At 55.2% G+C, this 11793-nt stretch overlaps 1 protein-coding gene across 1 annotated transcript; it reads right to left on the bottom strand.

Annotated features, from left to right (window-relative positions):
• Positions 1-313: 313 nt before the first annotated feature.
• On the bottom strand, positions 314-4247 carry LOC139355030 (uncharacterized). The gene is made up of 4 exons (XM_070999309.1): positions 3367-4247; positions 1278-3194; positions 708-1053; positions 314-616 (listed from the first exon to the last, which is right to left on the bottom strand). The coding sequence occupies exons 1-4, from the start codon at positions 4245-4247 to the stop codon at positions 314-316; spliced, it is 3447 nt and encodes a 1148-aa protein (XP_070855410.1).
• Positions 4248-11793: the final 7546 nt, after the last annotated feature.

Raw genomic sequence — 11793 nt, 5'->3', positions numbered from 1 at the left:
TAACCACTATGGCCACGTCATCCGCGAAACCAATGAGTCGTGCCCCTTCGGGCATCGTGATCCTAAGTATCCCATCGTACATGACATTCCATAACAAAGGGCCTAGGACTGATCCTTGGGGAACTCCCCCGAGTGTGTGTGTGTGTGTGTGTGTGTGTGCTATTTTCTTTTTTTTTTTTTATTAAATGAAGCTTAAGTATATACATGAATATAAGTGGTAGAAGAAGAGAAGAGGTAAAAATGTTCCGATCCCGCGGGACTGCCGCAAAGCTATACATCGCGGGTCGGATGGCGGTCAGGTTGCCGCTCGTCCTTATGACTGGATGCGTCGACTTCGTTCTCGACGCCTTTGCTCCTTCAGGATGCCAGCGGCCATGTTGGCTATCGCGTCCCACTTGCTTTGGCTTTCCAGCGTGCAGCTCATCACGTTGTCCGCTGTCAAGTTACAAACGGTTGTCGTTTCAGCTTCGGCTCGGTACCTAACGAATAGGGGGCAGATGAATAGCGCGTGCTCCGCGTCTTCGATGCTTCCTGTGCCGCAGTGGTCGCAGTAGGGGTTTGGCTCGTGATTAAACCTGTGCAGGTATTCCTTGAAACATCCGTGCCCGGAGATCATCTACGTGAGGTAGAAGTGTCGCCTCTGCAGCCAGGGGGTTAGACTGGGAATTAGCCTGTGAGTCCACCGCCCTGTGGTCGCATTGTTCCACCTCCTTTGCCATGCCTCGATCGTGTTGCTGCGCTGAGTCCTGCTTCCTGTGCTCCCAGTTCTTCGTTCTGCCGCCAGCAGGTCTATCGGGATAGTACCGGCTACCACTAGCGCGGCTTCCTCGGATACAGTGCAGAAGCTGCTTGTGATGCGCAGTGCGCAGCGTCTGTAAACAGCTTTGCACTGGCGGCTGTATGATGCGGTCTTCATGGCTTCGGCCCATATGGGCGCGGCGTACAATATGGTAGATGTCACCACTGTGGCTATTATCCTTCTGCTGTGCTGTTTCGGTCCTCGAGTATTGGCCATCATCCTTGAGATGGCTGCAGTCGATCTGGATGCTTTGGCTGCGGCATACGATAGGTGCGTCTTAAACGATAGCCTGTGGTCGATCAGTACTCCAAGATACTTGATTGAGGCGCTTGTTACTATTGGAGTTGATCCGACTCGTATTGTGGCCTTCTCCACAGTCTTCCTGCTGCTTATGAGCACTGCCTCCGTTTTGTGCTCGGCGACTGCTAACCCGTTGTCTGCGAGTCAGCACATTAGGGTGTCTATCGCGAGGCTGCACCTATCCGTGATCTCGTCGAGGGTTTTCGCTACCGTTACCAGCGCTATGTCGTCCGCAAATCCCACCACAGTGCATCCTGCGGGTAGTACCAGCGTTAGGATCTCGTCGTACATCACGTTCCACAGTATCGGGCCCAGGACTGAGCCTTGAGGTACTCCTCCTGTCACCAGGTACTCGTGCTCTCCGACATCAGAGGAATATGTTAGCACTCTGTCCTTAAAGTAGTCCGCTACGAGGTCGATCAGGTAATTCGAGATTCCCATGCGATGGAGTGCCTGCAGGACAAGGTTGGCAGAGTTGGCAGAGTTGAAGGCATTCTTGACGTCCAGGGTGCAGACGAGGCAGTACTCTTTTGAGCCACCTAGCTCCCTTTCTCCTTCAATTGCGTTAGCAGCCAGTTGGGTGACCGTTTGGATCGCGTCGATGGTGCTTCTTTTCCTCCGGAAGCCAAACTGGTGGTCCGAAAGCGCTCTAAGTTGATCGAGTTCTTTCTCGAGGTGGGTGCAGATTATGCGCTCGAATATCTTCCCCGTTGTATTCAGCATACATAGGGGTCTGTATGACGATGCGTCGTCGTTCAGCTTGCCCGGTTTGGGGATAAGCACCAACCCTTGACGCTTCCAACCTATGGGGAAGGTTCGTTGGGTGAGACACATGTTGTACATCTCCGTGAATATACCCGGGTAGTGTGCCACCAATGTGTGCAGTGCAGCATTGGGAATGCAGTCGGGGCCAGGGGCTTTTTCGATTTTGATTTTCCTTAGCGCAGCCAGGACTTCGGCTTCGCTGGTGAGAACAGTATCGCCTTCTCCGGTAGCTTGCCAGGTAAGGGGCGGCTGGGTGGGGAACAGGGTGGACACTATTTGGCCAAGCTGTAAGTGGCCGGTAGGGGTCGGCTGTCTGTTGAGCTTACCCATGACCATCCTGTATGCTGACCCGAATGGTTCTGCATCCGCCGCTTCGCACAGCTCCTGGAAGCATCTGGCCTTGCTAGCTTTGATCATGTTCTTCAGGGCCTTTCTCTTGGCTCTGTATGTTGTTTCCCTTAGCTCCTGGTTTCCGCGTCCTCTGCTTCTCTGACACCTGCGCCGGGCCGCTAGGCAGTCTCTCCTCGCGCAGCCTATCTCCTCGTTCCACCATGGTACTGGTCTTCGCCCGTTACCACCTTTCGTGGCCTTTTCCATAGCTGCATCGCACGCCTCCTTCACTCTATTGGCTATGTTCCTCGCGCATGTGCTAGCGTCTCCTGTAACGCAGACGCCTTCCATGTGTGCTAGGAGGGACACTGTGTTAAGGGTATGCGCTTTGTAGGTTGTTTGGCGGCTGCTTGGAGCGGACAGTCTGGGGCTTGTCTGGGTGATGATCAGGGCGTGGTCGCTGTGGGTGTATATATCTGACACCCGCCATACGCAGTTGCGTGCCAGTTCAGGGCTAGCGAAGGTCAGGTCGATAGTTGACTCTCGACCTGACTTGCTGAAGGTCGGTCTATTACCTTCGTTGAGTAGGCATACGTTTAGCGAAGCCACTGCCTCAAAGAGGATGGTTCCCCGCTGCGTCGTACTAGTGCTGCCCCATGTTGTGGACCATGCGTTGAAATCACCTGCGATGAGGACAGGGGACCTACCGCGTGCGTCGTCAGCGATCTCCTGCATTATTGTTCTGAACTCGCTGATGTGTACGCTCGGGGCTATGTAGCAGCTGTAGAATGTTATTCCTTTGATCTGCGCTCTGGTGTATCCCGTCCTGGAAGCCCTTTGCGATAGGTGTCCAGGGGGCTGCGCGCAGCTCCATATTGCTGCTCTGCCGTCCGAACTACGTTGCCATACGCCTTCGTGCTTGTCCTTGTAGGGCTCGCTGAGTATTGCCACCTCAGCCTGCTGCTCGATGACCGTCTGTGCTAGCAGGTCCTGCGCCGCTCTGCAGTGGTTAAGGTTTAGCTGTAGGACCTTAACCATTCTGTTTATCGTGCATGGCTCTCCGGTACTCAGTGCACGCACTACTGAGGGTCGAGTGTTCGGCGTCTCTTCCAGATTTTCCGCTTCTTGTGCAGATGATGCATTTTGGTTTGCCCTGGGTACAAGTTTTATACTTGTGGCCATCCTTGCCACATCTGAAGCAGGATTGCTGCGTGTTTTTGGCTATTGCCTCTGACGCTGGGCATTTGGCAGACATGTGGCCTAGACCCATGCATTTGTAGCATCGCCTGGGCTCCGTTTTCTGTCTTATGCGGCAGACGACCCATCCAACCCTGATTTTCCCCTTGTCGAGGATCCACTGCGCATGCTCAGGTCTGAGGTGGACCGTCGCCGTTTGGGTTCCGCCATACGCCTTCCGCATCCTAGGTGCAGCGCCCGCCGGGATGTCGCACTCCTCCTCAGCGTAAACTGCCTGTAATACCGCCTCGCAGGTGGTCATTTCGTCCAGGTCGCGGATTTCCACTTGCACCGTGTCCTCCAGCATAGCCACTTCGGCTTTGCCGCTGAAGGCAGACTTGATGGCTGTGTGCAATTTCTGCGTGGCTGGGTCTGAAGGTTTCTGCATCTTGAGAAGCAGACTCCCATTGGCTGTCCTGCGTATGCCTTGCACTCCATCCTTAAGCCCCTGAAGGGTAGGCTCGGTTTTGACCAGCTTGAGCATGTCTGCGTACGATCCTTCGCTGCATTTGATTAGGATAGCGTCAGAGCGCTGATTCCTGCGCTTCGCGGTGCGGTTCACGTGACCTTCGCTTTCCCCGTTACTCGCTGCAGTCACGTGGGGCTTCTTGGTTTTGGGTCCCACCTGTTGCCAGGGCGGGTTTCTCGGCGCGACCCTGCCTGGGTTCCCCGCGCCAGTATGCGTTCTCTTTGTGCCGGTGCCTTCTTGCCGTGGGGCAGAGAGCGACGGTGTTGTCTGCTGGGTTGCGCTGGCGCTCGGGCCCCTGGCTCGGGATTCATCCAGCGTCGCACTGATCTCGCTTTGCAGCTTCTTCATTGCATGCAATGAGTCGATCGTGGCCTGCGTGACATGGCGGAGGTAATGAATTGTTGTGTGTGTGTGTGTGTGTTTTTTTTTTTTGTATTCCATTTTTTTTAGCTTTATTACTACAACTAATAAATATACATTTAGAAGATAAATGGGCGTAAACTGCAGATGTTGTGCGGTACGGCCGCAAAGCAATGCTTCGCACAACCGCGGCAGCTTACGTGTCCAGGCCTCTCCTCTGTCTCTCAGCTATCCTGAGTTTTCGCATTACAGACGCAGCGAATTTGGTCGTCGCGTCCCACTCCGTTTGGCCTCTTAGCATGGTTGGCACTAGCGTGCTGGGGCTAGTGCTGACACCGGTCGCTATTTCCAGGGCGGTCCTGTCCTCTACGAACCGCACGCACTCGAGCAGGACGTGGCGTGCGTTCTCCTCGATTCCAGAGCCGCAGGATGGGCATCCGTCACTCGTGTCGTGACCGTACTTCTTCAGGTACGACCGGAAGCATCCGTGCCCACTCAAGATCTGGGTCAGGTAGAAGTCCACCTGCCCGTGCCTCCTTTCCAGCCACGGACTCAAGACGGGAATCAGATCGTGGGTCCAGCGTCCAGAGGTTGCGGAATCCCACCTCTCCTGCCACCGAGAGATGGATCTCTCTCTCGCGGGCCGTCTTGCCTCGCGCCTAGTTTGGTCGTCCGTGGTCGTGACCGTTTCCTCCACTTCTACCGCCTCTCTTACCAGTTCTTGCACCGGAACTAGACCAGCTATGACCAGCGCAGCTTCCTCAGAGATTGTCCGGAAGGCACACGATATCCTTGTTGCACATAGTCTGTGCGTGCGAGCCACGCCACTCATATACGAGGGCGTCGTGGCGGCTTTACCCATACCGGGGCGGCATAAAGTACTTGGGACGTGACGACGCTCGCTATGAGTTTCCTCCGTTCCTGCTTTGGGCCCCTTGTGTTCAGGAGAATCCGCGCGAGCGATCTGGCGGTCGCAGCGGCCTTCTTATTGGCGTACTCTAGGTGCTCTTTGTAGGACAGCCTGGTGTCTATCATGACGCCTAGGTATTTTATGGCTCATTGAGAGACTATGTCAACCCCTCCGACCGTCAGCTTGGCCGTCTCGACGAGTTGCCGGCTGCTTATAAGAACGGCCTCTGTTTTATGTGCCGCGAGTTGGAGCCCGGCGAGTGAGAGCCATGATTCCACCTTCCTCACCGCAGTGTTTGCCATGTCCTTCACTTCGGCTATCGTCTTGGCCACGATCGTGATGGCGACGTCGTCCGCGAAGCCAGTCACGTGGACGTTTGCAGGCATGGGAAGCCTCAGCACTCCGTCGTACATAGTGTTCCACAACAGGGGGCCCAGGACCGATCCTTGTGGAACCCCAGCAGTTACGCAGTACTCTTTCGGGCCGTCGCTCGTATCGGAAAGCAGCACCCTTTCGCCGAGGTAGCTGTCGACTATCCTGGTGAGGTACTCCGGAATCCGTAGCCGCCTTAGTGCCTGCATGATCCTCGTCCAGTTCGCCGTGTTGAACGCGTTTTTGATGTCGAGCGTGACCAGAAGGCAGTACTTCTTCGTGCCGCCTTTCCAACGCTTCCCGCGTATGGCTTCCGCAGCTGTCCCGGTGACCATTCGGATCGCGTCCAGCGTTGACTTTCCTTTCCGGAAACCAAACTGGGCGGTGGATAGGCCACCAGCCGCATCTACGGCCAGGTTTAGCCGTTTCGAGATGAGCTTCTCGAACACTTTGCCAACAGTGTCAAGCAGACAAATTGGCCTGTAGCAGGAAGCTTCACCAGGCGGCTTCCCAGGTTTGTTGAGTAGAAGCAGCTTCTGTACTTTCCATCTCCGGGGAAATGTTCCCTCGCGCAGGCAGGCGTTGTAGAGGTCCGCGAAAGTGCCCGGCCGAAGCCCAAGCGCCAGCTTCATTGCTCTGTTGGGCACTGCGTCGGGACCTGGGACTTTGTTGTTCTGCAGGCTGCGTCCTGCTTCAGCAACCTCGGCCTCCGTGACTTCCTCGATCTCCCACGTAGGCGCCGTTTCGTGCTGTACGCTTTCCTTGGCGCTACCCGAAGGAAACAGTGTGCGAACAATATCGCTAAGTGTTTCAGGGTCCGTTGGAGAGCGGCTGCCTGCGCTTACTCGCTTTACCACGAGTCTGTAGGCCCCACCCCACGGATCCTGTTCGGCTGCGTCGCACAGCTTCAGGAAACATTCCCGTTTGCCGTCCAGGATGGCGTGCTTCAGGGTCCTCCTGGCTTGCTTGAAGGCGACGTGTGCGGCCTCGGCCCTGTCGGTCCTTCTTGACCGTTGAAGAGCCCTTCTGGCTCTGAGGCAGATCCTTCTGAGGGTCGCTATCTCCGAGTTCCACCAAGGTACCGGCTCGTGGTCTCTACTGTATGGTTTGCGCATCAGCATTCCTGTCCTGCACGCATCCTCCAAGCTGGCTGCTATCGCGTCCGCGTTGGTGTTCGCGTCTGCTTCAGTGGAGCAGTGCATGTCGGCGAGGCACCTGCTCATCGCCTCGGCGTTTAGCGTCTCCTGGCGGTAGCCCTTTACTGCTCTGTTACGGGTTTCTGGTCCTGGCCGTGTGCCCACTGTGCATAAGATTGCCTCGTGGTCGCTGGCCGTGAAGAAGTCGCCGATTTTCCAGTGAGAGCGCCGGGCTAACGCGGAGCTCACAAATGTGAGGTCTATGATAGACCCAGCTCCAGCCCGATTGAACGTCTCCTGGGTCCCTTCGTTTAGCAGCGTGACGTCTAGCGTTGCAAAGGCATTGAGTAGGGTGTGCCCCCTTATGTTGCTGCTGGGGCATCCCCATTCTTCGGCCCACGCGTTGAAGTCGCCTGCGATGATAGCGGGGTAACGGCCCCTTGCGTCAAAGGCGATCGTGTCCAAGGCATGGCTAAAGTCCGTCGTGGAGAGGCTAGGTGCTAGATAGCAGCTGTATACCCACATTTCGCCTATACGAGCTCGGACGAAACCCGAGCCCTTGTGCACGTCCAGAAAGGATTTACCGTTTCTTCTGCACAGCCATATCGCGGCCTTGCCCGATGTGTCCGTTATCCAGTCGCCGTCGTCTTTGACTTTGTAGGGTTCACTGATGACAGCCAGGTCCGCCTTACATTCCCTCGCTGACTGCAGGAGTAAGTCCTGCGCAGCCCGGCAGTGATTCAGGTTTATCTGGATCACTTCCATTCGCGGGGTTTGGCTACGGCTCTTTTTGCGGCGTGAGGACACCGCCTGCTTCCTGCTTGGTGGTTCCTCGACTTCGGTCCTCCTTTGGTGCATATAAAGCATACGCTCTCGTTGGGACACTGAGCGATTTTGTGCCCCGTCTTGCCGCACTTAATGCAGCACCCACTTTTGTCCACTTTGCTATGACACTTTATAGCAATGTGGCCAATCTCTAGGCACTTGTAGCACCTGGGCTGCGAGTCCCTCTCCTTCACCTTGCAGATAGACCATCCTAACTTGATTTTACCCTTGCAGAGAACCGCTTCTGCGTCTCTGCTGGGCAGTCCAACCACTGCCGTCTGGGTGTCTCTGTGTGATGGACGTAGACTCCTCAATTTGACCGATTCGGCGTTCACGGCGAATTGGTCCACCAGAGCTTTGGTGACATCTACGGCCTCAACTAGCGGGTCAAGGTCGCTAATCACCACCGTCCTTGTCCTTGCGCTTTCGGATAGCGCTCGAACCGCAGTCGCTTCTCCTAGGACAGCCTCAAGGCTCTCTTTTATTTCCTCCGTGCTGGTGTCCTCGCTTCTGTTGAGCTCCAGAGGAAGGTTCCCGTTCGCTGTGCGCCGGACCTTGTTTACACGGGTGCTGAGGCTTTGTAGCTTGCCGTCGTCCCTACGGGTTACCATCGCTAAGACTTCGCTGTAGGTCTTGCCATTTGCCTCCACTATAAGGGCGTCCGGGCGGTGAGGCTTTCGCGCCCGCTTTTTTGGAGCAGCCTTTCTCCAGGCGGTGGTCGCGTCCTTTCCATCGTCCTTTCCAGCGCTGCCTCCCGCGCCTGTTTTTCCTCTGGGGTCCCGTTTTTTTGCATGCTCCTCATGTGGGTTTCTCTTCTTTTTCTGCTGGGATCCCGCTGGCGCTCTTCGCGCAGACGATTGCGCTGGTGAAGTCGGGGGCTCTCCCCCGTTTAAAACCGTGCCGGGTTGGCTAAGCCTTCGCCACGGGTCTGTTTGCGCCGCGCTGGTGACCATGGGGCCTTGTGTCGCGTTTCGCCAGAACTCCGTTTGAGCGGCGTTGTCCTTTTAAAGACAAGCCGGAGTCTGTTGCTCCTTGCTCTCGCTGTGCCGGAGAGGGCCTTTGCATTTGTTGCACTCCGTGGGCTCTTTTTGCTGGTGGGAGTCTCCAACTTGGTTGAAGGAGATCACTGCACCTTCTTGGAGGGACTTCATCCTCGAGAACATCGCTTTCATGGTCACATTGATGTGACGCACCTGCATTACGCTCGTGAGGTGGAGGACTTCGTCGAGAAGCGCTCCAATCTCCGCGAGCTGTTCTGGTCCAGTGAGCTCCTGGTCCGCTTTGGGCCTCTTGGCAGAGGCAGTTCTTTGCCCACCGCTTGGGCTGCCTGGGTCTCTTTGGCGCTTGGCCGCGTCCTGCAACTTATCATCTTCCCGCGTGGACGGCTGGTCCGCGGGCTTTTCCAGGACTGGTGACCTAAGAAGCTTCGAGCTGCTCTTAAACGCTCCGGCTGCTTCCGTACCTTTGTTTTCAATCCTCCTTCTTAAACTTGGTGCATTCACTGTCGAGACGGCCAAGTTCGCCACCGTCTCGTCAGGTTTGTTGTTGGGAATGGGATTTAGGGCCTCCAGAATCCGTGCCCTGGCCGTGGGGGTTCCCACGGGTGGATTTCCACTTGTGTGGTTGCCACCTGGAGTAGTTTCGTTTTTTGTCGACATTCCTTTCATTTGTTGCATTTTATACCTACTGCCAGGTTGTTTGCATTTTAAACCTACTGCCAGGTTGTTTGCATTTTATACCTGCTGCCAGGTGACGTGACTGCCGGCCAATATGGCACAGACGCAGACCACGCAGCCGCCCAGTATGGGTCAGACGCTACGTGGGTTTTTTGCGATAAGTTCGGTGTGCGCGGATCGAGGTTTCCACCGGTGGCCGCGGATTTCCCCACGACTTTCCGATGGAGGTTATACCGCCTCTACTCGGTCGCCAGAGCCCCGTTTCACGGTGAACCGCGTTAGCGGGGGGGTTGGCAGTCGGTCTGCTCCTTGACCTTTGGCACCAGGAAGACCTCTGCCGTGCAGACGTGGTGACACTCGTTCGGTCCCGGACTCCTTGCCAAGGAGTTCGATTAGCAGCCCTTAGATGTATGCTACTGCTGAGCGCCGATCGACAAGTGCAACCCGTAGCGGGTAGCAGTCGTCAGCTAGCAGCAACGCTCAAATGTAGGCAGTACATTCCTACGCTGGGTGCCGCACCAACACGACATCTACATGTAGGGTCTCGGTCTATCATGGCAGGGAGCTTTTGCCAGCTTGCCCTACGATCAGCTGGATCTGCTGACGTTGTGCAACACTGCTCAGGCCAGCTGAGCGTAATGCGGCACAAAGCGTGGGAAGCTGGAGAGAAGGTGCAACAACAATATTTACCCGCCATCTAGAATCAGTCAAGAGAGTGCTACTTGGTGCCGCTTGGTTCCCGAGGAATCTCGATGTCAGCCTAGATGCCTTCTGGAGTTCACGGTGGGTTTGCCTTCATGTGCGGAGACAGGTGAGTCCCTAAGCCGCCCGCTGGAAGCCGCGAGCTGCCGCGCCGCTGCGTGTGGGCGCTGCTGGCCGACTTTTTCAGCGGAGCGCTGGATCCCACACCTTCACTCACTGCACACACTTCTTCTTCGTCCAGTGTGTGTGTGTGTGTGTGTGTGTGTTTTTTTTTTTTTTGTGTTAGTGGTGGTTTAAAGCATCGAAAGCCAACTCGGAGCTGAACTAGCTTGCCGAAGTCTGGGACTCTAACCCAGTAAAAACTCCACCCCCTCCCCGCTTCCCCGGCGGTACTGCCGTTAGGTATTACTTCGCCGGGGGGGGGAATGCCCTTAGGGCTCTCTAGGATTCTATCCTATTGGAATTTCGCAGTCTTTCTGCGATGCGCAGTTTTTTGAGTACTATTGTGGCCATGTTGCAAACCGCAGACCAATTTACTTCTGATTCAAGCATAATGTCCACCAGGTTACAAGCGGCTGGCGTCCTCCCAACCCTTATGCTCAGATCTCTTCGTTCATTTTCGAATCTCGGACAGACAAAAAACACGTGTTCTGCGTCTTCATTATCCGACTCGCAGAGTGGGCAGTGCGGATAACGTTCATGCTTAAACCTATTCAGATAGTATTTAAAGCATCCATGTCCCGTCAACAGTTGCGTTAAGTAGTAGTCCACATGTCCATGCTTCCGTCCCAGCCATCTCTGCAGTTCTGGGATAAGCTTATACGTCCATCGTCCTTTGCTACTATTTACCCACCTCTCTTGCCACTTAGCAATGGTGAGTTCTCTGCACCTTTTCCGTACGGATTCTGCAGTTGCGACCCCTGTGCTGCCCGCGCGGATGTTAGCTGATTCCACTGCCAGCAGATCAATCGGTATGCCTCCCGATATTACCAGCGCCGCGTCATGGGATACCGTGCGGAACGCACAGCATACCCGTAGTGCACACAATCTCTGCACGGAGTCGCCGTCTTGCATATAACTTCCATTTTTTGTGGCTCGAGCCCATATGGGAGCAGCGTACATCAGCGTCGATGTGACAGCACTAACCAGTAATCTACGTCCTGGTTGCCTTGGTCCCCAAATGTGTTCGCCATAATTCGCGATATCGCGGCCGCGGTCCTACTTGCCTTGCCACTAGCGTACGCTAGATGTTCTTTGAAAGAAAGCCGGTGGTCGATCATGACGCCCAAGTATTTTAGGCTTGGGCGCGATGTAATTGTGGCTTCTCCAATTTTGATAGTAGCTGCCTCCACTTTCTGCCTGCTACTTATCAGGACTGCTTCAGTCTTGTGCGCTGCCAAGGCGAGTCCCTTGGAGTCGAGCCATGCGCTTGCTCTTTTCCCCGCTTCATTGCAGATTTCTTCCGCATCTGGGAGTTTCTTTGCCGTAACCACTATGGCCACGTCATCCGCGAAACCAATGAGTTGTGCCCCTTCGGGCATCGTGATCCTAAGTATCCCATCGTACATGACATTCCATAACAAAGGGCCTAGGACTGATCCTTGGGGAACTCCCCCGGTGATCCTGTGGGTCGATTGCCCGGAATCAGTATCGTACAGGAGCAGGCGGCCTTCAAAGTAGCTCGCTATTACTCTCTGTATATACACTGGTACATTTAAGTTGCTCAGTGCATTTAGTGTGTGGTGCCAGCTGGCGGAGTTGAAAGCGTTTTTTACATCCAACGTTGCCGCTAAGCAGTACTGCTTAGTGCCGTACAACCACCTTTTCCCCTCAATGGCTTTATCTGCAATTTCACACAGTTTACCGACGGCGTCGATGGTGGATAGCCCCTTCCGAAAACCATACTGCATCTC

Source organism: Drosophila suzukii, unplaced genomic scaffold (assembly GCF_043229965.1).
Source record: "Drosophila suzukii unplaced genomic scaffold, CBGP_Dsuzu_IsoJpt1.0 scf_6, whole genome shotgun sequence".
NCBI lineage: Eukaryota > Metazoa > Arthropoda > Insecta > Diptera > Drosophilidae > Drosophila > Drosophila suzukii.
The sequence above is the reverse complement of the archived record's forward strand: the minus strand, read 5'-3'. Positions and strand labels throughout refer to the sequence as shown.

Coding starts and splice junctions, on each gene's coding strand:
- LOC139355030 (XM_070999309.1), bottom strand. CDS start 4,247: ATGAAGAAGCTGCAAAGCGAGATCAGTGCGACGCTGGATGAATCCCGA. Junction 3,195..3,366: donor TGTGGCAAGGATGGCCACAA/GTATAAAACTTG, acceptor TAACCACTGCAG/AGCGGCGCAGGACCTGCTAG. Junction 617..707: donor ATCGAGGCATGGCAAAGGAG/GTGGAACAATGC, acceptor TACCTCACGTAG/ATGATCTCCGGGCACGGATG.